This window comes from Vanacampus margaritifer, chromosome 8 (assembly GCF_051991255.1).
Source record: "Vanacampus margaritifer isolate UIUO_Vmar chromosome 8, RoL_Vmar_1.0, whole genome shotgun sequence".
In the NCBI taxonomy this organism is placed as follows: Eukaryota; Metazoa; Chordata; class Actinopteri; order Syngnathiformes; family Syngnathidae; genus Vanacampus; species Vanacampus margaritifer.
In genome coordinates, this window is record NC_135439.1 from 24,204,761 (window position 1) to 24,229,784 (window position 25,024).

At 37.6% G+C, this 25,024-nt stretch overlaps 1 protein-coding gene across 3 annotated transcripts in view; it reads left to right on the forward strand.

The window, feature by feature from the left end:
- fhit (fragile histidine triad diadenosine triphosphatase) overlaps positions 1 to 19,657 on the forward strand; it is a 224,896-nt gene extending 205,239 nt beyond the window's left edge. For all 3 annotated transcript variants that reach the window (XM_077573455.1, XM_077573456.1, XM_077573457.1), the window contains one exon: positions 19,344 to 19,657. In XM_077573455.1, the coding sequence (XP_077429581.1) occupies positions 19,344 to 19,451 (108 nt within the window). In that variant the 3' untranslated portion in view covers positions 19,452 to 19,657. The remainder of the gene's footprint in view (positions 1 to 19,343) is intronic.
- Positions 19,658 to 25,024: the final 5,367 nt, after the last annotated feature.

The following is a 25,024-nucleotide window of genomic DNA, read 5'->3' on the forward strand; positions in this document are numbered from 1 at the left end:
TGCTGCAGTCAATCAATTCATAAATATATATATTTTTTTTAAGTACCTCGCCACTGACATCCCAACAAACTTCTGCCCACAAGTGGTGGTGACAATTACCTAATTGAAACAGTCTCTACTTTATTCTAATTGCATTACTGAAACAGCTCTCCCCAAAGTCAAGGGAGATTATGCAAAAGACAATATTTTATTTAGGAAAGAAAGAATTGTTAAAAATTGTTGTGTGTTAAGAAACACAAATTAGGTTAATGTGATCCACAAATAACATCTGAAATAATCGAATGATTTCAAAACTGTAATACCAAGCCACCTTAAATCCCTCTCTCATGTAGTGCTGCTATATTTCTCATTTCCCTGCAGTCTAGTTCCTCATGAGAGTGTTGACATTTCCATCCCTCAATTTGTAGCATTGTGAACTTAAAAAGCATCCAGGTATGTCATTGTCCAGTGGGGACTGTCACACTTGAGCAGAAGCATGGATGAGGACATGATACAAGCCCGCAGTTCGGCTGTTTTTAATTTCTTCAGGGAATCTGGAGGAGCCTTGCTCAATCAGGGGGATATTTTAAACACGTTTTTCCCCCCAATTTTATAACATGTCTATGTGGTGCAAATGACTTTGGTCTTGTACAAAAGGGAGCTGGGAAAAAGGCTTTGGGAAATTCTTCCATCTCTGGTCCCAAAAGGACAATGAAAAAACTCCTCTCCATATTTCGGAAATAGCAATACTCCCGTGGTGTAATTAGGAAAATTCAATGGAAAGAGTCTTGATGCACACTTACACATAGAGATATAGTAAATGCAAGAAAAAGGCATGCAACGAAGGGGACGTGAAGGTGAAATTGCATGAGTCCCATTTTGTCATGTTTTATAAGGGAAGTTGCATTTACTTTATAAAATGTCATTCTTTTGTTTATCCATTATTAAAGAGGTGCTCACAACTCACAATGTTAGAATGAATAATGAAGTTTACAATGTATCAACGTGTCTAATTGCTTTCCACTGATAATAAACCCAGACTTGAGCTGAATGGTATTGAGTGTGTTCAGAGAGATAGCAGGTGAACCCAGGTGTGAGGTGTGTGATTGATGCCAATGGAAGCCAGTCTCTCAAGTATAATGGTGTGAGATATGTTGTCAAATACTGCTGTTAGGTCAAGTAGAATGAGAATAGAGAGTAGGCCAGAGTCAGAAGCTATTAGAAGGTTGCTGGGGAATTTGAGAAAAGCCGTTTCAGTCCTATGGAAAGGACGGAAACCAGCTTGAAACTGCTCATAGATGTTTTTTGAGATGAGGTGGATTAGATTTTTCTAGAATTTTGGAGATGAAAGGAAGGTTGGAAATGGGCCAAAGGTCACTGAAGTTGGTTGGATCAAGGTCTGTTTTAGTATTTTTACTTGAAAGAATATTGCTTCTTTAACTTGGATACAATCACCAAGTTTTGATTTCACGGCATCTAAATGTTATATTTAATGGACTTTTAATAATGGGTTTCGTAATTTAAATTGCATTGACCTCAACATTATGTCCCCAGAGTAGTGGCAATCTGAATCTTACTTTGCAGAATGTCCCCATTATCAATATGCTGTCATGTCAGTTAACCTAGAATATTTAATAAACAACAGACCAGGAAGGAAGACAACAGACTTAAATTATCTTTGCTCACGAGGAGAACGAAACAAAGATGTGCCCAGATTACAATCTCCTACCCGTTCTGAAGCACATTCCCCCAAATATCTTCTTTTAATTGGGTAGGCTCTGGTTACATAGCCTATTGCTGCTCTAAAGGGTTTGGGAACTCACCTACAGTAGCAGCGACGTGACAATTATCCCGGATATGACTAGTTGCGTAGACAATAATGCAAACGTTTTTCTTCAGCACGGAAAGTTTCAGTCAAAGTTCACAGTTAAACTGCAAAATGTTCCAGCCGCTATCTTGTCAGGTTTCAGTTCCTGTTGCAAATGCAGCTTCTTCTCTCCACAGACGACCCCAACCTACATAGTTTAAATATAGGTCCCACTCTTGAATAAATGCTTTGCAATTACTAAAAGACTAAATATGGGATAACTTATGTACATTTATTCTAACAATATAGAAAAAGGTCCAACTGGCACACTAATCTGATAGATTCAGCAAAATAAAATGTGTTCAAAAGCATTTTCTTACTGATAAACTAAGGCACACAATTCACATGTCAATAATTTACCCCCCAAAGTAAGATAGAGTTAAGATTTTGAAAGGAGGCATTGACTGTATTCACGGATAAACTGTAATTTGGACATTTTTTTCCAACTGATTTTTCATTTGAACAGAGCTCAGATTTGGTTTTAATAAACTGCACTTTAGAGATAGTGATTTCACTTGAATTTAATTTTATATACCAACATATGTAACTGTATTATCAGAAAGATCAGTATTTTAATGATGAATAGTTAAAAAAATTAAAAAATAAAACAAAGTCCTCTCCAGGTATGTCCTTATAGCCTTTCAGGTGCCTTCAAGCAGAACAGTGTGTCATAATTTCTAGGTTAGACCTCTGTTCATGATTAGGAAACATGAGGACTGCATTAGTGCATGAAAGACCTCCCTCCACTCTTTTAGGTGTAGGACTTACCACTAGAACCATCCTGTTTTGTTTGTTTGTTTGGTTTTTAATCCTGGCATGAGGATGCTAACCCCTTAGAGCAGAGGTCATCAAACCTTTCTGAAACTGAGAGCTACTTCTTGTAAACTGATTAATCTGAATGGCTACCAGTTTGATAGGCACTTCTGAAATGAGAAACATGTTCAATTTACCTTTAATAATGGTGTTGTTAGCAGTGCTGCCGCTTTCCCTTTGGGTGCCCTAAGCTTAAAAGTGTGATGGTGCCCCCGAATTTTTACTTAATTTTTTCGCGGGTTGGGGGGCATTTCTCATGCAACGATAATAATTTGCATGGTTTAAATACCCAACCCTGACTTTTGTTGCGCCACGGACTGGTTCAAACAAGTTTTTGCAGACCAGCAATCATTCGCAATTCACACGGGTTGTCATGATCAAAACATTGATTGTTGCTTTTGTCTGGTAGCTGTACGGCTACTTAGTAGAGGCTAAACTGCTAATGGTACGTCGGCAGGCTGTGCATGCTTTCCACATGTTGCTCCACCAGCTTGTTCTAATGATTCAACAGGATTGTTGTGTTAACTGTTTTTGAGTACTTACCTTGCACATCGTTTTCATTTACTTCACGAGATACCACCAGAAAAACAACGGGGAAGAACAATCTTGTTGAAACTGTTTCATCTTGGGAAGATGACGCCTAGTCATATGGCTTGTTTAGCTGTGCATTTAGTCATTGTTTACTTCTTGTTTATTTTACTTTCTGTTCACGTCTTCAACTTGCAAACCGGAGAAGAGAAGGAAAACCTTCTCTGATTGGCTGATGTCACTCGCTGATGCTCCCAGCTGCCAGCTCCATGTCATTGTGATAATCATAATTCTTAATCATGTAGCACAAAGCCCTATTTATATTGCCCATTGAAATGTAATCCATATTGTGTGGGATATTTTGAGGCTGATGTGTATGCTTCAAAAAAATATTTATGAGAAATTTAGGTTGCCATGTTGCTGTTCTGATTTTGGAGAGTTTATGACAGAAATTTTTGATCTGGGAAATAAATTATAAAATGATTGCAAGACCCCCTGCAATGTGCTCACGTAGTATTTATTTCTGTTTGATACATTGAATGATTTTTTTATATGTATATTTGAAATATCCAACTGTGTGAGTGGTCATTGAACGCACCAAGAGTTTACTGCCAAACGTGAAAGACATGTTTGGTTTCATTTTAGTGATCTTGGACATACTGCAGTTCATTTTTTGTTGACCACCTCATGTACCCAAACAACTAGAGGTGCAATGGACCACAAAAGTCACAGATCGGATTATTACAAAAAAAAAAATGAAAACAGATAAATAGAATTTTGTCTTAATTTATAAATGCTTTTGCCCATTAAGTATATATTTAAAAAAAAAAAAAAAAAAGGATATATAAACTCAAAACGTCTAACATGGCCATTAGGATTTAGGAACACAATTTTAAGTGCAATATAAGGCAACATACATAATTATTTTAAACATTGTCCGTGTATAAAATAACAAGGTGAAGGTATCCTGCCTTACGTTATATTGCACTTGTAATGCACTTGGAAGTTGTGTTACTAAAATCTAAATGGCCATATTGGACATTTTGAATATTTGTTTTGTTTTTTAAAGCTAGTGTTGTATAAAATAATGATAAATGAAGGCAAAGTTCAATTTATTTATTTATTTTTAATAATGAAAAATACATCTAAGTGCAATTTAAGGCACATTCCCTTCGTTTAAACAGGGTCTGACTCAAGTCCTAGTCACAAGACTCGAGTCCACACCTCTGGTAGAATGTAAGCACTTTTTTTTCCCAAAACCTTGTTTATGCAACTGGCAATCACAATGCATGGGTTCTTCATGTCTATGAATGAAAACAAACGTATGTCGCATCCAATATATTGCGCGACGACTGATATACTCCACCCTGGCACGGGTCTTCACGGATGCAACATGTCAAGTACATGCGCGTGCGCTGTGCCCATAGGCAAATGGGGCCCCACACGGATGATGGTCTCCTACGCACTATGCGTAGTCTACGTGCAGGGCGCGACGGCCCTGGTTGTTAGGGCCTGACATATTTAATTGGCTTATATTAGCTCTTTTAAAATAGTCAAAAATCAGCATAAAAAAACGGGCCAATTGTTTGTATTTATTCATTTTTGTACACATGACAACTGAAGATAAATCTAATTATGGCAACACTTTTTTTGCCAGTTTTCAGCTCTGTTGTAATGTTAACAAATACTAAAGGACGAAGTATTGTAAAACAGTCAAATGTTCTGCCTGTACTTCATATTTGTATTGTTGTAAGCATTGTTGCTTTACTTTGTTAATTAATCAGGTGATTAATCAGTTATCGGAATTGTACTCTTTTTTTTTTATCGGAATCATCAGCAAGCAAAAAAAAATAATCCATATCAGTCGGGCTGTAGTTATTATTATATGCTGTAATTACCACTTAACTGTATTCATTTATGTGAAGACACTGATCATGTTATAATTATTTCTCATGATTATAAAACAACTATACTGTGCAACATTTTATCGCTAAATATCTGCCACTGCTACCTCAGGATGTTTTTTGTTACCTTTTTTTGATTAGGATTTCCTGTTATCTCATACCTTGGGCCATCACAAGTTTTTGCAAATGTCAAGATACAGCAACAGCATAAATGGTCAGAAAACTATCCTTACACTTGGGGGAACTAGCAGGAAAATAATCATGGGCTTCCCGTTTTTCAATTCTCAAATATCACCCCAACATACCCTAAAAGATCAAAAAATGTCTCTCCGCCATCAAAAGTGATCCATTTCAAATGTATATTAAAAACATCCCACATTTGTAACCTTCAATTTAAGTCCAAGATGAGCTTTCTATCTGAAATATTAGAAGACCAAAATACTCCACTGTACCCTAAATCTGGGATAAATGGGATTAAGCTATTTGTCTGCATCTAAATAAAATATTAAACAATATTTGAAACATGGGTTATGTAGTACTATACTTGTTCGGATATTTTCCCCTCCGAAAGGGAGCAGGACACATGGGGCGTGACAACTCAGGCAGCTTTTTTTTGGTAATTTACTGCAATTTCAAGCAGCAGGTTATCAACCTTCAAAAAGGTACAAACAAACACAAAATACTCAAATTACTACATGCACAAATTACTGCAGCATAATACATAAACTGCTAGAAAAAACAAACAAACATTTCTTACCGGCTCCCCATGTGGCCTGTATCTTAGACAGAACATTTACACATGGGTTCCACCCCTTTATATGTCCCTGGCCTGTCCAAAATTAAATGAGTCCCTACAGAAACATGTGCTAGAAGGACATACACTCTAACAGAAAAAAAGTATAACTTTATTCTCCTTCACAATCAATTATTTTGAATAAATTAAGAACAACTCAAATAGAAGAAAAATAAAATAACTGTGCATTCACTATTAGGTGAAGCATTAATAGTTCAACAATGCTATCTAAAGTGAATTAGATAAAAAGTGAATAATGTTATGCCCCCAGGTGGACCAGGGTATCAATGTGCAACATTAAACATGATCACACAAAATCTGGTAACCAAATAGGAGATTTAGAAAAGAACAAGATCCTGACAAGGAATAAAAATGGCGTGAACTTCTCTTAACAATAGATTAAGATTCTGTGTAGCCAAATGGCAAAATTGATATGATTGATTGAATATGATAAAATATAACTGGATTTTAATCATCCTCTTCTTCCTCTTCCTGATCATCATCCATATTTGTATGGATTTCATCAGCTGCTAAGTCATCCTCATCTGTTTCCTCTTCTGCCAAGACATCGACAAGGGCTTTGGGCAATGGCGTCAAAGTCCAGTCGTCGAGGGCCTGAGTCCTGCATGTTTTAGGTTTCCCACATTCAACACAGCTGATTCATACTTAAGCTCATCAGCAAGCTCTGCAGGAACTTGATAATGATCCTGATAATTGAATCAGGTGTGGTGAAGTAGAGAAATCTCAAAAACATGCAGGACTCAGGCCCTCAAGGACCAGACTCTGACAACTGTGGCTTTGGGGATGACGTCACCCTCAAACCATAGTAATTCTAATATTAAAGTTAAACACAAAGTAGCAGTGAAACAAAGTGTATATCTTATTTCAAATTTGTTTTACAAAAAAAGAAAAGAAAAGTAGGGTGTGCAAAAGTAATCGTCCCCTCTGAATTAAGCTCAGCTAGGTTAGATGGAGAGTGTTTGTGAAATGCAATCTTGAGATCTCTCCACAGATTTTCTATTGGATTTAGTTCAGGACTTCTTTTTTTGTAAAACTATTTGAAATAAGATATACACTTTGTTTCACTTCACGATTGTGTGCTACTTTTTTTTTTTTAACTTTAACATAAAATTCATTTATCATAGTTAAATTTTATGGTTAAACCTGCACTCTACTGTTTCTCCATTTGGCTACACAGAATGCTAATCTATTGTTAAGAAATGTTCACATCTGTTAGATTAGGCCTCTTAATGAGTAGATTGGCGACTTGAGCTTGGCCGTTGTGTCTCTGTGTCCTGTCCTGGGCTTGGCACCTTTCTATCTGCACTCTGGTGCACTTATCCAATTTAAACCAGTTAAGACCATCATGTCACACATTTTCATATGGCCTAGGCTGAGCCGTCCCGCGTGTGGGCGGGCAGTCAAGACAGTATAAGAGTAGAGACCATTTAGAATAGAGATTCCGTATTCAGCAGATAAGGCTCCACAGCTGTGCACTCGATCTTTATGGCATCCAGTAAATAGTTCAGCTGAGGATATGCAGTCGCCTGATTGTTATTATTAGTATAGCGAGCATTCAAGATAAAAGAACCAGAACTTTACAAGTCATTTTTATTCCTTGTCAGGATCTTGTTCTTTTTTATATCTCCTATTTGGTTCCCGAATTTTGTGTGATCATGTTTAATAATGTAAATATTATTCACTTTTTATGTAATTCACTTTAGATAGTATAGTACTACATAACCCATGTTTCAAATATTGTTTAAAATTTTATTTAGATGCAGAAAATTAGCTGAATCCCATGGTAATTCTGGAATTTTCCCTTTTTTTCCAATTTAGGGTACAGTGGAGTATTTTGGTCATAGCTCCTCTAATACTTCAGATAGAAAGCTTATCTTGGATTTAAATTGGAGGTTGCAAATGTGGGATGTTTTTAATATACACTTGAGGCAGGGAGATGTATAATAAAACGTGATAAATGTAATAAAATAATGAAAATGGAACACTTTTTATGGTAATCTTTCAGCCGGAGATAACAATTTTTTTTATGTTTTAGTGTACGTTGAGGATGATATTTGAGAATTGAAATACAGGAAGCCCATGATTATTTTCCTGCTAGTTCCCCCATGTTTCAGAATACACCATGCAAAATTTCTGAGTTTTCGAACCATTTCTGTAGTTGCTGTACCTTGACATTTGCAATTACACAATTTCGCCAGAAGCTTTTCCCAAAAGGGGTGTTTTATGGCCCCTGTGACCAAACGGCCCTGAGTTGGGGGTGGTCCCTATCAACTTGTGATGGCCCAAGGTATGAGATAACAGGAAATCATAGTAAAAACAAAAAAAAAGGTAACTAAAACATCCTGAGGAGTGGCCTAAAATGATCACTACTCCAACATTCGTGGGAAATCACAATTGCCCCATGACTGACAAACAATTTTTAGAGCAGGCCCAAGGGCTACTCATGCTTTTTTTTGGGCTACCTGGTGCCAACTTTAGTGACCCTTGTCTTCGAGTTTAGAAAAGTTGTATTGTTTTGTTGTTGTTTTTTTTAATTTTGTACTTATTTGATTGTAAATTCCAATTCCAATTCCAAAAAAGGTGGATGGGAAAAAACAAGCTGAAATATTTATCATTTTATTGTTTAAGTTGTCCTTTATTAGAACAAACCATTTAGAATAATTCTAAATGAGTACACCACCACAAATAAACCCCTTTTTGGCGACAACAGTGAAACTAGGATTTAACGTAGTCTATCATTGATCTACGCTAACACAATACACATACTGTATCAGTCATAACACATCATATCACATACAGTCATAATTACAGTAAATAATTTTAGGCCATGAATTTAAAACTATCAACAATGTATGCTCACCGTTCGGAACATAATATGTCAGGACCATAATAAACCAAGGACTACCTGCAATGTGCTTTTACATTCATGCCAAGAGCATAATATATTGCATGCTCAACTATAGCTGTTTAGATAGCTGTTTTCACCACCTTAAAGATTTATCCTGCATATGCAAAATGTTATCTGCTGTTGCGTATTCACTAAATTGCACAGCAACTTGTGGTAATCCTGTGATTAATATAGAAGTAGACATTGATCATTCAATTACTTGTAGTCTAGTTGGAAGGACGGGCATGCTTGGTTGGAGGGAGGCCTTGACCCAATGTCGTCTCATTCGGGACTCCTGCAAATAGGGATTTTCTGCCAAAACCCTCAACCATGTTTGTTACAAGTATAATGATTGTTGGCCACAGTTCCTTGGAGGCTTTTTATCTGCTTCGGTTGTAGATGGTCCAGAGGTCAAGTCGACCTCTGGGTCACAATGTGGGGTCACTGCTTAATGAAAGTGTATCCTGTTTGACGTATGATTGTGCTATGTCCAGCACCCAGGCAGCACAGGAGAAAATGGGGTTGCCAGAGGTTAATCAACTGTAATTTCTTTCTCTTTCTCTTGCCTGATATTGCTTTTCCAACTGTGAATGATTGGTGCTCAGAGAGCTCCATTGCTCTGTACAGTGTATATAAAATCCAGTGATTCCAATCCCAAACAAATTTTTTGTACTACTTTGTATCGGTACTTCCACAATTTTCAGGGCTTTTTTTTTTGTTGTTGTTATCATTGTAGACTGAAAGTTTTCAGCACAACTACAAAAAAGTAAAATTTTAAATGTTTTAGAGGCTTCCTTGTGATAAAAGTATATTAATTAGATTGCAAGCACAATTGCAACATACAGTGCTGCTCAGAAGTTTGTGAACCCTGCAGGCATGGTCAGATTGTTTGTATAAAATATGAAAATAACCTTATTAAATGTTTAGTCATATCCCAATCTCCAATGCTGACATTGAAAATAATGGACTTGAACAAAAAGAATGATAATATTGTCATTCAGTATTGAGCAAAAGTTGTTCATTTAAAAGAAACTCAGATTTCATGGGTGCAAAAGTATGTGAACCTCTCACTTAATCGTACATTGCACCTCCTTTTGCAATGATAACTTCATCCAACCACTTTCTTTAGTGACTTATCAGTCTTTCACTTCTACTTTGGGGGATTTTTGCCACTCTTCCTTGCAAAATGCAGCCAATTGAGAGCGATTGGATGGGCGTCTAGCATAAACTGCCCGCTTCAGGTCCCGCCACAGTATTTTGAAAGAATTTAAGTCAGAGTTTTAACTGGGCACATCCAGAACATGAATCTTGTTGTTCGTCAGACATTCCTTGGTTGTATTGCTGGAATGCTCCCCTACTTACGAACATTCGTGTTACGAACAACGGTACATATAAACATGTCTGCGCGCATGCGCACATGTCAAAAAATGTTTGGAAAGAGATGCTGTAAATTAGATTTTTTATTGCGCACCTTTTTCCGAGTACTGTAGTGCTTCTTTCCGCCGCTAATACCGACGCTTGGCGCTGTGAGAGCTCACCCAGCATTGGAGGCTCAGCAACGTGTCGAGGAGGGGGAAGAAGAAGAAACGCCTGTCGCTCATAGATAAAGCCATCACACTCTTCGAGCAGCAAGACCCAAATATTGAACGTTGCACAAAGGTTGCAAATCAATTGAATGATGCCATACAGTGCTACCGCATCATTTATGATGAAAAAAGAAGAAAACTGTGCAATCGTAGTTAGATCGCTTCTTTCGGCCAGTTTCTAGTAAATCCTCCAAGGAAGATACTCATCAATCCTCATCTTCTTCTCCGCGACCCTCAACTTCTTCCTACATTGAAGTTACGGAGGAGGAAGTAACTTTTGAAGCCCATTCCAGCGACGACGAAGAACCTCTCATGATATAAAATCCTCCTCTTCCTCCTCCTTCTCCTCCATCAAATCCTTAAGCATCGAGTACATCTTCCAAAAGTAAGTTAAACTTCATTTTATTTATCTTATTACGTACAGTACATACTGTGCGTGTCTCTCTCTCTCTCTCTCTAACATACGTAGTACAGTACTTTACGTATTCTCTTTAAACATAAATTATAATACAAAATATAGCACTGAAGCAACTTACGAACAAATTCACCTTACGAACGATCGCTTGGAACGTAACTCGTTCGTAAGTTGGGGAGCGTCTGTAACTTCACAAAGGACGGCTTCAGGTTATGATCCAAGATTTCACAATATTCCTCTGAATTCATGATTCCCTGGACTATGTGGAGTTGTCCAGGTCCTAAGGATGAAAAGCCAGCCCAGAACCTAAAATTCTCACCAACCTGCTTCACTGTAGGGAGAAGGTTATTTTGCAGGTATGCAAAATGACTTTTAGTTGTGACCAAACAGTTCAATTTCGGACTCATCTGTCCACAGAAAGCTTCAGGTCTGTCCAGGTACTCACGGGCAAAGTTGAGATGGGCAGCTTTGATCTTTTTTTGTGAGCAGAGGCTTCTACCTAGCAAGCCTTCCATGAAAGCCTTGTCGATTGACTTTTCTTCTGATTGTTGAAGCATGCACGTGTGTCCCAGGTACAGCAAAAGAGGTCTGCAAATCCCTTGTGTGATGTTCGAATTGGCTTTTTACCTGAATTATAATTTTTCTTGTGGTTCTTGATGATATTTTAGAAGGTCATCAACTTCTAGGCAGGATTGTAGTAATTTTTAGTGTTCTGTAGTTGCAGAAAATCTGCTTCACAGTGGAATGATGAAGCTCAATTTTTTTTTTTAGATGACTTTATAGCTTTCCACAGAAAGATGTGCTGTCACTACCTACTTCCTGATGTCGCCATAGATTTCTCTTCCTCTCAGTATAACTGACCTGTATGTGACGTGGTTCTGTCTCTGTTTCAGTCAGTGATGCACAATTTCTTTGCTAAACCTCTCATTTCATTGGTGAGTTTCATCGTGAGTACTGTATTTTCGCGACTATAAGGCGTATTTTAAAGTCTTAAATTTTCTCAAAAATTGTCCTTGCGCCTAATAGTGAAGTGCGCCTTGTGTGTGGACCAAGGTCCAAAATCTGACTGACTGTATGAGAGGACTTCCCGCACACATTGCTTATATACAGACATGAGAGTACGGAAGAGTCAACTTTGTGGCGAGTTCTCCAGCCCCTCCTAGTGTGGTGCGTGTGTTAAACATAGAAATAGCGCCAGTAACTGTGACTGCGCCTTATAATACGGTGCACCTTAAGGTCGTGAAAATACTATAATTTATTTTACAAACTACTTGACCAAAAACAAATATTACATCATATTGGAAGGCAAGTTATAACATTAATAAAAGAATAGAGAACAGGCTGAATAGGTGTAAGATATGCTAACACCAGGCCCGGACTGGGCCATCTGGAAAGGAGGGACAACTCCCGGTGGGCTGTCCTATATTTTGGGCCGCGAATCGGCAGGCAGGAGACCACACGTTGTTTCAAAATCGCGCTGTTAGTAGCCTACACATAATCAGCCTGTAAATAAAGAGTATCCACGTCATCATATGTTGACTCTCTCATTGTCAATCAACTGTAACTTCCATCACCCTTACTGACTGCCTGCCTTTGTTACTAAGGGTGTCGCCGGGTTACAATATTTTATTATCAATAGCAGCAAAACTTTAATCCACAGATAGAAACAATAAACAATATAACTATATTAAACCATGCCTGTACAAAATAACACATAAGAGGCAAATCACAATCACAAGTGTTACTAGTAACAGCAACAAAGCTCGATGGGAAAGCCTACTACGGTTAGCGTTGCTCTCTTCAAGTTAGCGTCAGTCAGCTCAGTAGTGTGAACCAGAAGTGGTGAGAACACATTTCAAAATAAGAGTACTAACAGGAAGTATAGTGTTAGCTGCGTTAATATTGCTAGTTTAACTTAATTTGGTAAGTGTGCCTTGTGAAGTGTAAAATGTCTTATCCCATTTAATGTACATTTGCTTATTGGTTTCTTTTTGTCCTTTTTTTGCCCATTTTATGTTCACATACTTGTTCAAATAAACAAAGACCGTGCTCTTGTAAGATTATTCATTTACATTTATTTCAATTACATTTTTCATCAAATGCAATATGAATAACTCTAAGTTAAAGACGCCGAAGACATCTACCTGTTAATCACGCTGGTGGCTGGGATGCTTCTGCTGCATCGAATGCTCAGAAAAAAGCAGGATGGGCAAAAAAACGCGGTGGAAATGGCCACTTTGGCTCTGAGCACCATCACTGGAGTGCAAGCCGGTCTGTCCATGTCACAGGTAAAGAATGACCTAGCTGCATCCAACATCGCCACAAACAGAATGGGAATGAACTTGACTACAAAGCTGAACAACCTGGAGATGATTGCTAGTCGGAACGCAACGATGAACAGAAATCGAGTCGAGGAAGAAACCGACTGAAGGGTGAGGCTGGATGCGGGCTGCCATTTATCCTTAGCCATCCAATGCTACTGGACCAAACTGATCAACAAGAGAACAAATCAACGTTTTGATCAATAAAAAATATTGGGAAGATGAACTTTTGCATCAATCAACAACTTTATCATCCACACAACTATATATGTGACGAATTGCCACTTTGATTATCTGCATCCTATTGCATTCTGGGAATGGGAATTAACAAAACTCGGCTTCATCCCGTCAGACGTTTTTTTGGGGGGTATAATTGTATGTAAAAAGTGAATGTTGCAAATTGTCTCTATGATTGTCCGAAAGGAAGAAGGAACAAATAAAAACAAACAAAAATAAAACTTAATCGTTGGAGGGAATGTTCATCTATTTTACATTGATACATAAACTATAAAATTGTGTATGTTCATTCAAATGTGAACTTAAGTGGGCCGAAACTCCAGGGCTGAAAATGAGTCCCAGTCCGGCCCTGGCTAACACAATGAAGGTTCACTACTTGCAGCTTGTAGTCTGTAGTATATGGTTTTCTTTTGGGAGCATTTGTGTTAAGTTGCTCTCAGTTGTCTTTGTAAGCTAACATCTACTATTTAAATATTTCATTGTTAAGGCGCAGGAGGTATCTAGGTAAGTCTAGAGTGCCCTCTTGTGGCTGTTTGTGAAATGATATACCCCGGTATATTTTTGTTCATGTATAAGACGCAGGAACAGCCCACCTATGGAAAAAAAAGTGTGACTTATATTCCTGAAAATACAGTAATCATTGAACAAACGTCGTTTTGGGGGTCTCCTGAAAAGGGTCCATTTTGGTGGGACAAGGTTTTGGCCCGACACCAGTAATATGAAACCACGTGCAAAAATAAACCAAAAAGTGGCAGTGGCACAGTGACGCCCCACAGTTCCCCGCTGTCTCACACTCAAGCTGTGCCTGCTACATATGCCATCATGTCATGACACTGCAACTTGTGTTGTCAACATCCACAGATCCACTATGTTATTCTTCATATTAATAAGACCTAGATCTAATCACTGCACATTTCATGATCTGTGTTTGTTTAGTTTCGTATTTGGTTTTGATTCATGTTGTGTCTTGTTTGTGTGGTTCATGTCTTTTTCATTCTAGTTTTTTGTCCACCAGTTTGACAGCCCCTGTCCCCTGTGTCTACCAATTAGATCCCTTAACCAATTGTGTCGTGCCCAGGTGTTTCACGTTAGCTGCTTTTCCACCAACAAGCCCAGGATCCTTGAGTTCTGGGAAAAGGGAGTTCTTGGTTGTAAAAGTTCCACAAGGAAATTGTAATAATGTGTTTGTTGAGCCAAAAGGATGTAAAAACAACACACCCTCAAATTTGACCAACCAATCAGCCTTGGTCAGTGCAGCCCGGCCCCTCAAAGTTCCAGCCTGGCTCAGCAAGACCCTGCTGGTGCCCCCTGGGGAATTTAATTACCCCAGAAATTGATGTTGGTGGAAGAATGCGCAAACTGAATTTTACCAAGGTAAATTTAAAAGTTCTTCAAAAGTTCAGGCGGTGGAAAAGCCCCTATTGTCTTGTTACTTTACTTGTATTTAGTTCCTGGTTTCTGTTCAATCCTTGTTGGATCATTCGTTTGATTTTGCTCACAGTCCCGGTCACAGTTGTCCTGTCTCTGTTCTCTCGTGAGTTCAGTCTGTTTGTTACTTTGTATGTGCCCTTTTGTCTTTCGTTAATTTTGCAGTTTTTGAGTCTTAGTCTCTTGTTTGCCTTTTGCTTTTTATTTCGGAAATAAATTACATTTTGTTCAGCATGCTGAAAACCAGTTTCGCCTCCCCACTTCTTGAATTGGGTGCTCAACCCCCCGAACCTGACAGCACGTTCAAATTAGTGAAGTCAGGTTGTTGTTTTTTGTTGTTGTTGTTTAGCAGCACATCTTCAGAGTATTGAACGCACTTCCTAACTTCTAGTGCCTATCTGTTGAATGAATATTGAAAGTGAGAGCACTTTGAGAGATGCCTTACAAGATGCCTTATCTATAGATTAAAGCACACACACTTTGAACGAGTGATCCAGAGCTTGCTAGTTGTTAAATACTCCTGTTTATCCTGTAGGCATTGCACAAGCTCCTCACCAACAACTAAACCCTCCTGTGTTCCAACTATCATCCTTGGAAAATATAGAGGGATATAGAGGCATCTTTCTACTCGAGAAGTCTTTGACAACTTCATAGATTTTACTTTAAGAGCTCGTATAGAACCAGGAAAGCGCTCTCATTGATAAATTGAAGCATATTAGTAGCTATAGTTATAGCATACATCCTGCCATTGCTGTTATCATGTGTCTTTAGCTAGTAAGTGAAGAGTGATGTAGCACATTTGTTTTTGTTGACATGTTTATATCCAAGAGGAGACCAAAAACGATTTTTTAATCTCTTACGAAGATTCCAACTGACACGAGCACTATACCAAGACACAGCAGTAGCTGCGTGGCTCAGGAAGTAGATTGGCTGTCTCCCAACCTGAAGTTTCTTTCTCAACCCTTAAGTGACTTTTTTTTTTCAACTCTCTTCCAAGTGTAAATTTTACTCTATTTAAAGTGGGACCAAATAGTTTAATAATAGCAGTTTAGAGTAACATTTACTCAAAAAAAATTACTGTGTATGTCCATACTGGCGGCTTTGAAAGCAAATGTTCAGTTATAACTGATGGACGAGGTGTAAGACATACCAAACATAAACGTTTTCTTTCTTCTTAACAATTATACAGAATGTCGCATTATAGCATTGGTGAGATTGTTTTTTGTCCAATCAAATTATGCCATGTCAATCTAACTTGCCCAAGGCCTTCAGAATTGATCAAGCTGGCAAGCGTACGTAAAACAATTTCAATGGGACTGTTTGACCAACCAGATTGGGTTGTTAGAACCAACTTTGATGAGCAAAACAAGTCTGTGGTGATGAGTATTTTGTTGCCATCACGCGTTTTTTAAGATAGATATACAGTACAGCATCTTAACTAAAGATTAAAGAGCTCTGTTTTAATAAACATACATAATGTTTAATCAACATTAAATCAAAGTACTTTATATTAAAGTAAATGTTTGATTTCTATCAACATCAGCTTTTAGCTTTGATTTGTAACGATGTCCCTGTCAAATGAACTCTGAAAATGAAATGAATTGTATGTTGCATGTGAGTACTGTGGCCTTGTTGTGGGGCGGATTGTAAGGTGGTCTCTATCATATTAATGGGACACACAATTTTCATTCTGAATTTATGCACTGTGACTTTTTTTTTGTGACATATTACGTGGGAGGTGTACAATTCCTTTATTAAAATCCAATCCTTGAGATTGAAAAGGATCGCTGAAAGGTGGGAATGGTTTAACAAATAAAGTGTGAAAAGGGGCTGCTGAGGGAAATACCTTCTGTTGTAAGCTGGAGGAGGAGAAAAGAAAAAATGAGTCCAAAAAAACTTTTGAAAATGAGTTTTCGCCCCCTGAAACACTAATCTCCGTCAAGACAGCCACAACCCACAACTGTAAAATTAATTTACTTGATGATGATTCATATCATGGATTTAGACAATCCATGTATAGATGTGTAGATGGTCCAGGGTGCACCTTTTCTGATTTAAGCACACAAGAGAATTTATGACTATACAAATGATGCAAAATAATTGCACGACACTTTAAATATAGGTGTTGGTTACTCCTTTCTGTCTGCACCCTAGCAGTAATGATTAGCTATAGCACCAACGTGGTAGTCCCCAAGGACCACGTAACCCATAGGCCTGTTCTAAACTAAAAATAGTTTACCAGTGATAGGTCATTGTGATGTCCTTGGAATGTTTTAAAAGTGATCATTGGCACTTGAAATAAAGTGTTGTTTATTGATATTTATCTGTTACTTAAATATTGTGAGAAATCATTAACATGATCGGTGTTGTCACATAATAAATATCAGGGATTATTAACTCATTCACTTCCAGCTATTTTCACTGAAGCAATCCCCTTCTCTCCCGGCTGTTTTATTGGATTTTGACAGATTTTGCAAGGCCCACAGAATATTGTGTTCTATTGCTATAAAAACATGGCCCTACTAAAAGAAAGATTAGAGTCTCTTCTTTCATCAGAAAAAAGTATATTTGCATCTGTTTCCATTTTGCAGCAATTAGCATTAGAATATAGCAAAATTTTATCATTATTCACAACCTGTTGAAAACACTGGTAAAAAGAGCTTGTTGCAACATGGCCCTGGCTGATCTCTTATACTCTGCTGCCACCTGCTGGCCGTTTTTTTTGTTGTTGTAATAACTACTATTGCTTTAAGCGACCTATTCATGTCAGAAGCTGTATCAAAGTCTTCTGCATGCTCTAGCATAGAAAAACAACAACACAAAACGTACAAAAATAGGATTTTGGGAGTGCAGGACAAAGTATTAAAAAAACATATTTATACGTTTTTGGTTTTGAATGAGTTAACAACATAATTACAATAATATTAACGGTCATATGAGCACATTTGTCACTTGTCACCTTCAAAAAGGTTATTGATTTCTGATCTACAGAGTTTGAGTCTGTCAAATTTGGCCACTCAAAACCCCTGATAAACTATTTTTTTAATCTTGCCGTACAATTAAGGATTTCCTAATCAGCTTGGTTGTATTTCATTTATTTTGAAGACAAAGTATTTGTGTTGACTTCTGATTTTTAAGCAAGCCGCTTAGCGCTAATTTCGTCAATGAAAAATCTTCTGCATATTTGAACATGAAACGAAAACTAAAATAGAAGCCATTCATTAAGATGATGATGATAACTAAATTGACTAACAATTGTGTGAATGACTAAAACGAAAACTACACAGTAATAAAATTTACAAAATTCGATCAGATGATGGTCTGAAACGCAAGTGTGAGAAAAGAACCATTCAGAAAGTGTTCACTGCACTTTATTTAATGCTCAAACATGTTTCCATTCATTGTGCAGCTGCAAGATTAATCTCAGGCAATTATACCCTTTTTTTTTATTTAGGTGAAGACTAAGTTTTAAGATATATTATTGTCAGTTCAACATGTTTCATAAATTGGGTTTCCATCCACCCATTTTATTCAGATTTTCAAGAAATGTGAAAATAAAACTGAATGGAAACACTAGAAATTTGAAAAAGGGCCCAAAATTCGCAAAAAAGTTTTTACGCTTGGAGGGAGTGGATTTTGAAAAAAGGAAAATGCGAATTTTGGCTATGGAAACAGGTTTTGCAAATAACCGCTGGCAAGACCGGATACACGTCGCACGTTTTGACCGGTACGTTTGCAGTCCCAAAGCAAAAGGACGATAAAGTAAAGTATGTTTGGGGGGGACGACGAAACCTTTTTGAAATTAATTAAAGAAGCAAATATTAATGTGTAATTTTTGATAGAAAACAGCAAAGAAACGCTACAGTTTATCAAGAATTACAAAAGAAAACTCATACTACATTGCACGGTGCAGTCGCTTCCTGTTCTTCTTCTTCTGTTAAATTACTGTTGGCTCACATCTCTACGGTGTATAGCGGAGTCCCCTCTCAATATTCACAAAAGAAGAACAGATAGAAACGGGCATAAGTTTTGCGCATTTTCAGTAAATTTGCTTAAATCTTTTTAAACAATTTGATAGAAACCTGACGATTGAAACAAAGTTTAATAAAGACACCGTTGTGTTTAAATGTCTCTGGCGTGTTTAACTGCAGTTACAAATAGGTGTGTTTTCTGTATAAAAGTTGAAATGCTAAAGGAAAACATTGACTAAAGTGTCAATCTAGTCGACTAAAACTGTCCTTTATTTTTGTAAAAATGTGATTAAAACTAAAATACAATCAGATGACTAAATTATGACTAAAGCTTGAATTAATTTGAGTCAAAAGACTATAAAGCTAAATTAAAAATTCTTGTCAAAATTAACACTGTATCACAAAGATGGGACTAAACGATTGTAAATACTGTATAAAATTGCATCCATCGATTTTTCTTACGACCACTAAACTTTAGCTTCCATCTATTGGTCTGCCTTGTGCAAGGAACATTTTTCATGCCATGTGATATTTACTTTGAGGAAAGTAAAACAAATTCCATTTGAATGTTGCACTGTCATTTGCATTTGCAGCTCCAAAAACATGATGGCCAAGATGAGGACGTGCCTTCAAAGTGGAGATCAGAGGAGGAGATGGCAGCAGAAGCCTTCATCTTGAGAAGTCAAATTGGGAACTGTTAGATAATAAGAGACATTTTTCTTCATGTTTTATTTGACTCTATCACTGATTATATACATCGATCCTCTGTAGGACATCATGCGATCCACGGTCAGAAGGGACTGGAAAAAACTTAAGTTGAACATTACATGCAGTCATATCTGAAGGAGTTTTGTTTCATTACAAGGCTTGTGCGTGTTTCTTGAACCAAATAAAATGATGGAATGAATTAATTTGTTTGTCCCTTGTTCCAGAGTTTGTTTGTTTTTCTTCTGTGTATAACACCTGGTCAATTTTATTTAGACGACATTTAAGTTTTTGAGTTCTAAAAAAAAAATACTCTTAGTTCATAGTGAACCATAGTGACTTAATTTAACAAATAATTATTATTAAATATGTGTGTATGTAAACAATGGCGGACAGTAAGGGCAAGCAAGGCCGAAACACTTTCAGAAGCACTGACCTACATTTATCGTGGGGACAATTGTGCTTATGCTCACCGTAGAAAATGTTATCATTATAGTCACAGTCCACTTTTAAAAGTGTGCATGTGTATCCCACTATGGAAGCCCATTCAAAACAAACAAAAAAAGGAGCCCCCCACACTGTCAGAGGCCTGTTTCCGCCAGTGGAATTAGTTTTTTCACTCAGAAGCCTATTTATGCTAGTGGATTTTTTTTTTTATGTTTAAGACCTTACTTGCGCAAACCAAGCAAAGTCTGAAACAGTTTACATGAAGATCATGTCTCACTCAACAGGAATTGAAATTTTATTGAATAATTGTACTTGACTGCATGTATTATAATGATTGGATTTGTAGTTTTATAAACCGATCATTTCGCGGTTTGTGAATCCACGTCTAAAATATTCTTCAATGATGAAGTCCATTATGGGCTGCAAAGCTTCGTCTGTCTCGCCCCCCTCACACTTTGGCTCTCCGTGTAAAACTTCTTTTTTTTTCACTCGATGGCGTAAATAGGCATCTGACAGTGAGGGGAAAAAAGGGTAAGAAGAAAAAAAAAACTTTTCCCCCCTCTATTGGCGAAAACGGGCCTCTGACAAGCGAAGAAAAAATATATGTATTTATTTTTACGGGCGGGAATGGGTTTCCATATTCTGCACCCATGCAAACAAATCAGCCACTCTACTAAGGGATATTTTAAGGGTGAATCCTGGCAAAAAGTGAAACAAAAGGAAAAACTGTCAACTTTTCAAAGACCAAAATTGAGATGCTTATCATCAGAGAGGTGGAGAAGAGCAAGAGATTATTGTTTGGTGGCCATGACAGGGCAACAAAAAGAAACAAAATGTAGGGAGTACGAGGTAATTGTCGGACTTGTAAGTCGATGCCAAAAAAAAGAATTATGGCTCATTGACAGAAAGTTGCTTCTACTGGTATGAAGAGAAGCAGTTTACATTGAGGGACACACGAATATAATTTGTCATCGAGAATGTAAGCGTTGCTGGCCGAATGTTGATGATATGGAGGGAGACATGGCTGAAAGTCACACAGATGAATCGGATGCACTGTTGAATATTAAGCTGCACATACAATACAATACAACATGTGAAAAAGCAATGATTAAATTAAAGAAGTGGTCTAATGTGTACTTCATTTCCAATCCAACTCCTACTCAGCGAGCGTTGGGAGCTGTACAAGGTTCAATTAAAAAAAATATTGACATGTGCACATATTTTGTTGTTGTTTAAATCTGTTCAATCTGTTGAGGAAGTGTGCAGTCTTATGACCCCTCAATGTTCAGTAGATCATCTGCCTGACTCTTTGACTGTGTTATACTGCCACCTGGTGGTCAAGGCGGAAGAAGAAGCAGCATTTAATTGATGCAGTGTGACAAAAACTAATTCATTATCATTGTATTTAATTGTGTCAATACTTTTGTACTTGACATTCTGCTATTTTCCTCATTTCCTCATACACATTACATCATTTTTGTTGTTGGATTTTTTTTTAATGGCATTTCATTTATTTCATTGAGAAAAGATGATTTGAGATATGAATGTTTTGGGTTACGTCCATGGTCACATCACTAAACAAACTAAACTAATATTTCAAGGGCCAATTGTAGTTGGAATATGTACTTTATGTGACAACAACAATCTATTAGGGATTGCATTGACCTCAAAGTTAATCAAATGTGGACCTCTTTGACCTTTTATTTGATGTCCCCTGAACTATAAAGTGAAGTGTATAGCTGTCCTTTATGGTGTGTCTGGCTTTCGGTATAATACATTCCAATTTTATGGTGTGTTGATTGATGCTCTGTGTTATTTCCTGCTCAGTTTGAAAAGATGAATGAATGAATGATTTTTATTTATTTATTTATTGGCTCCATACATAACACCAAAAAGAAAACACAAACATCCTTTCGAACAAATCAATTATACGAAAAAGGAATAGGCCGAAGCATCAGGCCTATCTGATACAGCCCCACGAATCACATTACAATTACAAGACAACAAAATACTACATTCACATTGCAATTCCTAAATGTTTTAATTGTCATCAATGGCACTATAAGCATGAATTATTTTACATTTTAATATTTTCTTAAACCCCAACAGAGAAGTACACACAACGCAACATCATCAAGTCCTTTCCACAATTTTACACCCAAAACTGAAACACATCTGTTTTTCATGTTGGTCCTCACTTAACATTTCAATCATAAGCAAATCCCTTGCTTAAATTATTGTTTCCTTCTCTTAATTTAATGTAATTCTGAAATGAATACAATTGGCTATTGGCTATTGTTTACTGCATGGAAATATATTTTCAGTGTTTTCAAATACACAATATCCATACATTTTAAAATACCAGAGCCTATATTCATTTAGTTGTTTGATGAACCTTATTCATTATTCTATCGCTAATTCTAATCATTTTTTTTTTCTATTGGGTCTGTATTTGTTTTATATAAATTTCCCCAAACTTCAGTACAATATGACAGACACATATTTGAGGTAACAAAAAAGAAGTGTACAATATGAAGACTTTTCTCATTTATGAAATATTTTACTTTATAAAGAAGAGCCACTGATTTAGCTAATTAACGTTTAGTGTATTTTATATGTCGCTTCCAACACAGTTTATGATCAGCAATCACTCATACATAGCATATGCCCAATTCACACTGCACAAAGGGCAACTTTGGTGGAGTCCAACCCTCACAGGAAACAAATTCGACTTACTGCCGCTAATTTGTACAGGGACCGAATAGCCCGTATCAGGGGGCTCGGTACCGCGTACTCCCGAAGCACTCCCCACAGGACTCCCCGAGGGACACGGTCAAACGCCTTCTCCAAGTCCACAAAGCACATGTGGACTGGTTGGGCGAACTCCTATGCACCCTCGAGGACCCTGCCGAGGGTGTAGAGCTGTTCCACGGCTGAGACGAAAACCACACTGCTCCTCCTGAATCCGAGATTCGACTTCCCGACGGACCCTCCTCTCCAGCACCCCTGAATAGACCTTAACTGGGTGGCTGAGGAGTGTGATCCCTCTATAGTTGGAACACACCCTCCGGTCCCCCTTCTTAAAAAGGGGGACCACCACCCTGGCCCCGGTGTCCATGTGATGTTGTAGAGGCGTGTCAACCACGAAAGCCCCAAAACATCCAGAGCCCTTAGGAACTCCAGGCAGATCTCATCCACCCCCGGGGCCCTGCCACTAAGGAGCTTTCCAACCACCTCAGTGACTTCGACCCCAGAGATAGTATGGGAGCCCACCTCAGAGTCCCCAGACCCTGCTTCCCCGAAGGAAGGCGTGTCGGTGGAATTGAGGAGGTCTTCGAAGTATTCTCCCCACCGATTCACGACGTCGCGAGTCGAGGTCAACATCACCCCATCTCCACTATACACAGTGTTAATGGCGCACTGCTTTCCTCTCCTGAGACGCCGGATGGTGGACCAGAATTTTTTCGAAGCCGTCCGAAAGTCGTTTTCCATGGCCTCACCGCATTCCGCTTGGCCAGCCGGTACCTGTCAGCAGCCTCCGGAGTCCCACAGGCCAAAAAGGCCCAATAAGACTCCTTCTTCAGCTTGACGGCATCCCTTACCAGCGAGCAATACAGCTAGGTTGGGTGTGTGCGCACGGGGTGCATATTGGGGCTTATTTTTCACCCACGCGTTTAATCGTGCAGCTTTTCTTTTTTTTTTCTTCTTCTTTTTTTTTCCAGGAGAGCTCAGTATTGTTCATTCGATTTGACATCATCATTGCTCTCCTTTTTTTTTTTTAAACAAACAAACAAATCAATTAAAAAACATTTAATAAATGTTTTTTTTTTAAATATATATATATATATATATATATATATATATATATATATATATATATTTATATATATATATTTTTTTTTTTGTATGTGGGTGAGTATGTGCGTGTGTGTGTGTGTGTGCGTGCGTGCGTGCGAGCGTGTGTGTATTCATCAGTTCACCTAAAGCCCATTAAAAAAAAATCCCATACTAATAATATAATATAATAATAAATTGCCAAATGCAGAAACATCAATGTAAGTTATCACGATGTAGTGGCTCTCGCTAACAGACAGAATTAAGTAACTAGGAATTAGGTTAAAAAATTCTATATACGTAGACCATGTTTCTATAAATTTTGATATTTGGTTTTTATTTGAGGCAGATATTTTTTCCATTAAAATGTGATTTATGAGGAGGTTAGAACATTGGTCGATATTCAGAGTTTGTTTATTTTTCCAGTTAACAAGAATTGTTTTTTTAGCGATAGTAAGGGCTACAAGTGTAGATTGAAATTGTTTATGTGGTAAGTCAGTTGTTGTTAGGTCACCTAGCAAACACAAGTTTGGAGATAAAGGTATCCTACAGTCCAAAATAGCGGAAAGTTTTTCTAAGACTTTAGTCCAGAAATACATAAGTACCATAAAGCATGAACATAAGTGTCTGTAGTGTTTTGTAAGCATTGGAGACAAATGTCGGAGTCTGAGAGTCCCATTTTCTTCATCATATATTGAGTGATGTATGTTCTGTGAATAATTTTATATTGGATAAGTTGTAAATTTGTGTGTTTTGTCATTTTAAATGCGTTTTCACAAACTTGAATCCAAAAGTCAGGTTCCGGTGCTATAGACAAGTCTGTCTCCCACTTCGAGATGGGTAAAGACATTTTATCAGTATATGAAAGTAACTTATATATTTTTGAAAGTTTTTTTGTTGTTGTCGGAGAAAGCTTGTTAATATCTTTAGCTAAAACAGGCGGTTGGAGCGTACCCCGAAGTGTTGGAATTTTTTTTTTGTCATATTTTTAACTTGTAGATAATGTAAAAAAATTCCGTTTTTTATATTGTATTTTTGGAGCAAGGATGTATATGATATAAACATATTGTCTGAGAAGAGATGGTGGAGATGTGTAATTCCTTCCTGCTCCCACACAGCTAAATGAAACGGTTGGTTGTTAAGTTGAAAGTCGGGGTTATGCCATAGGGGAGAAAGTCCACAGGGCTCCACTTGGGCTTTTGTCAATTCTAGTGCCTTCCACCAGGCAGTCACGGTGGCGGAAATCATTGGGCTTTTAAAACAATTATGACGCTTAATCGATGTTGTA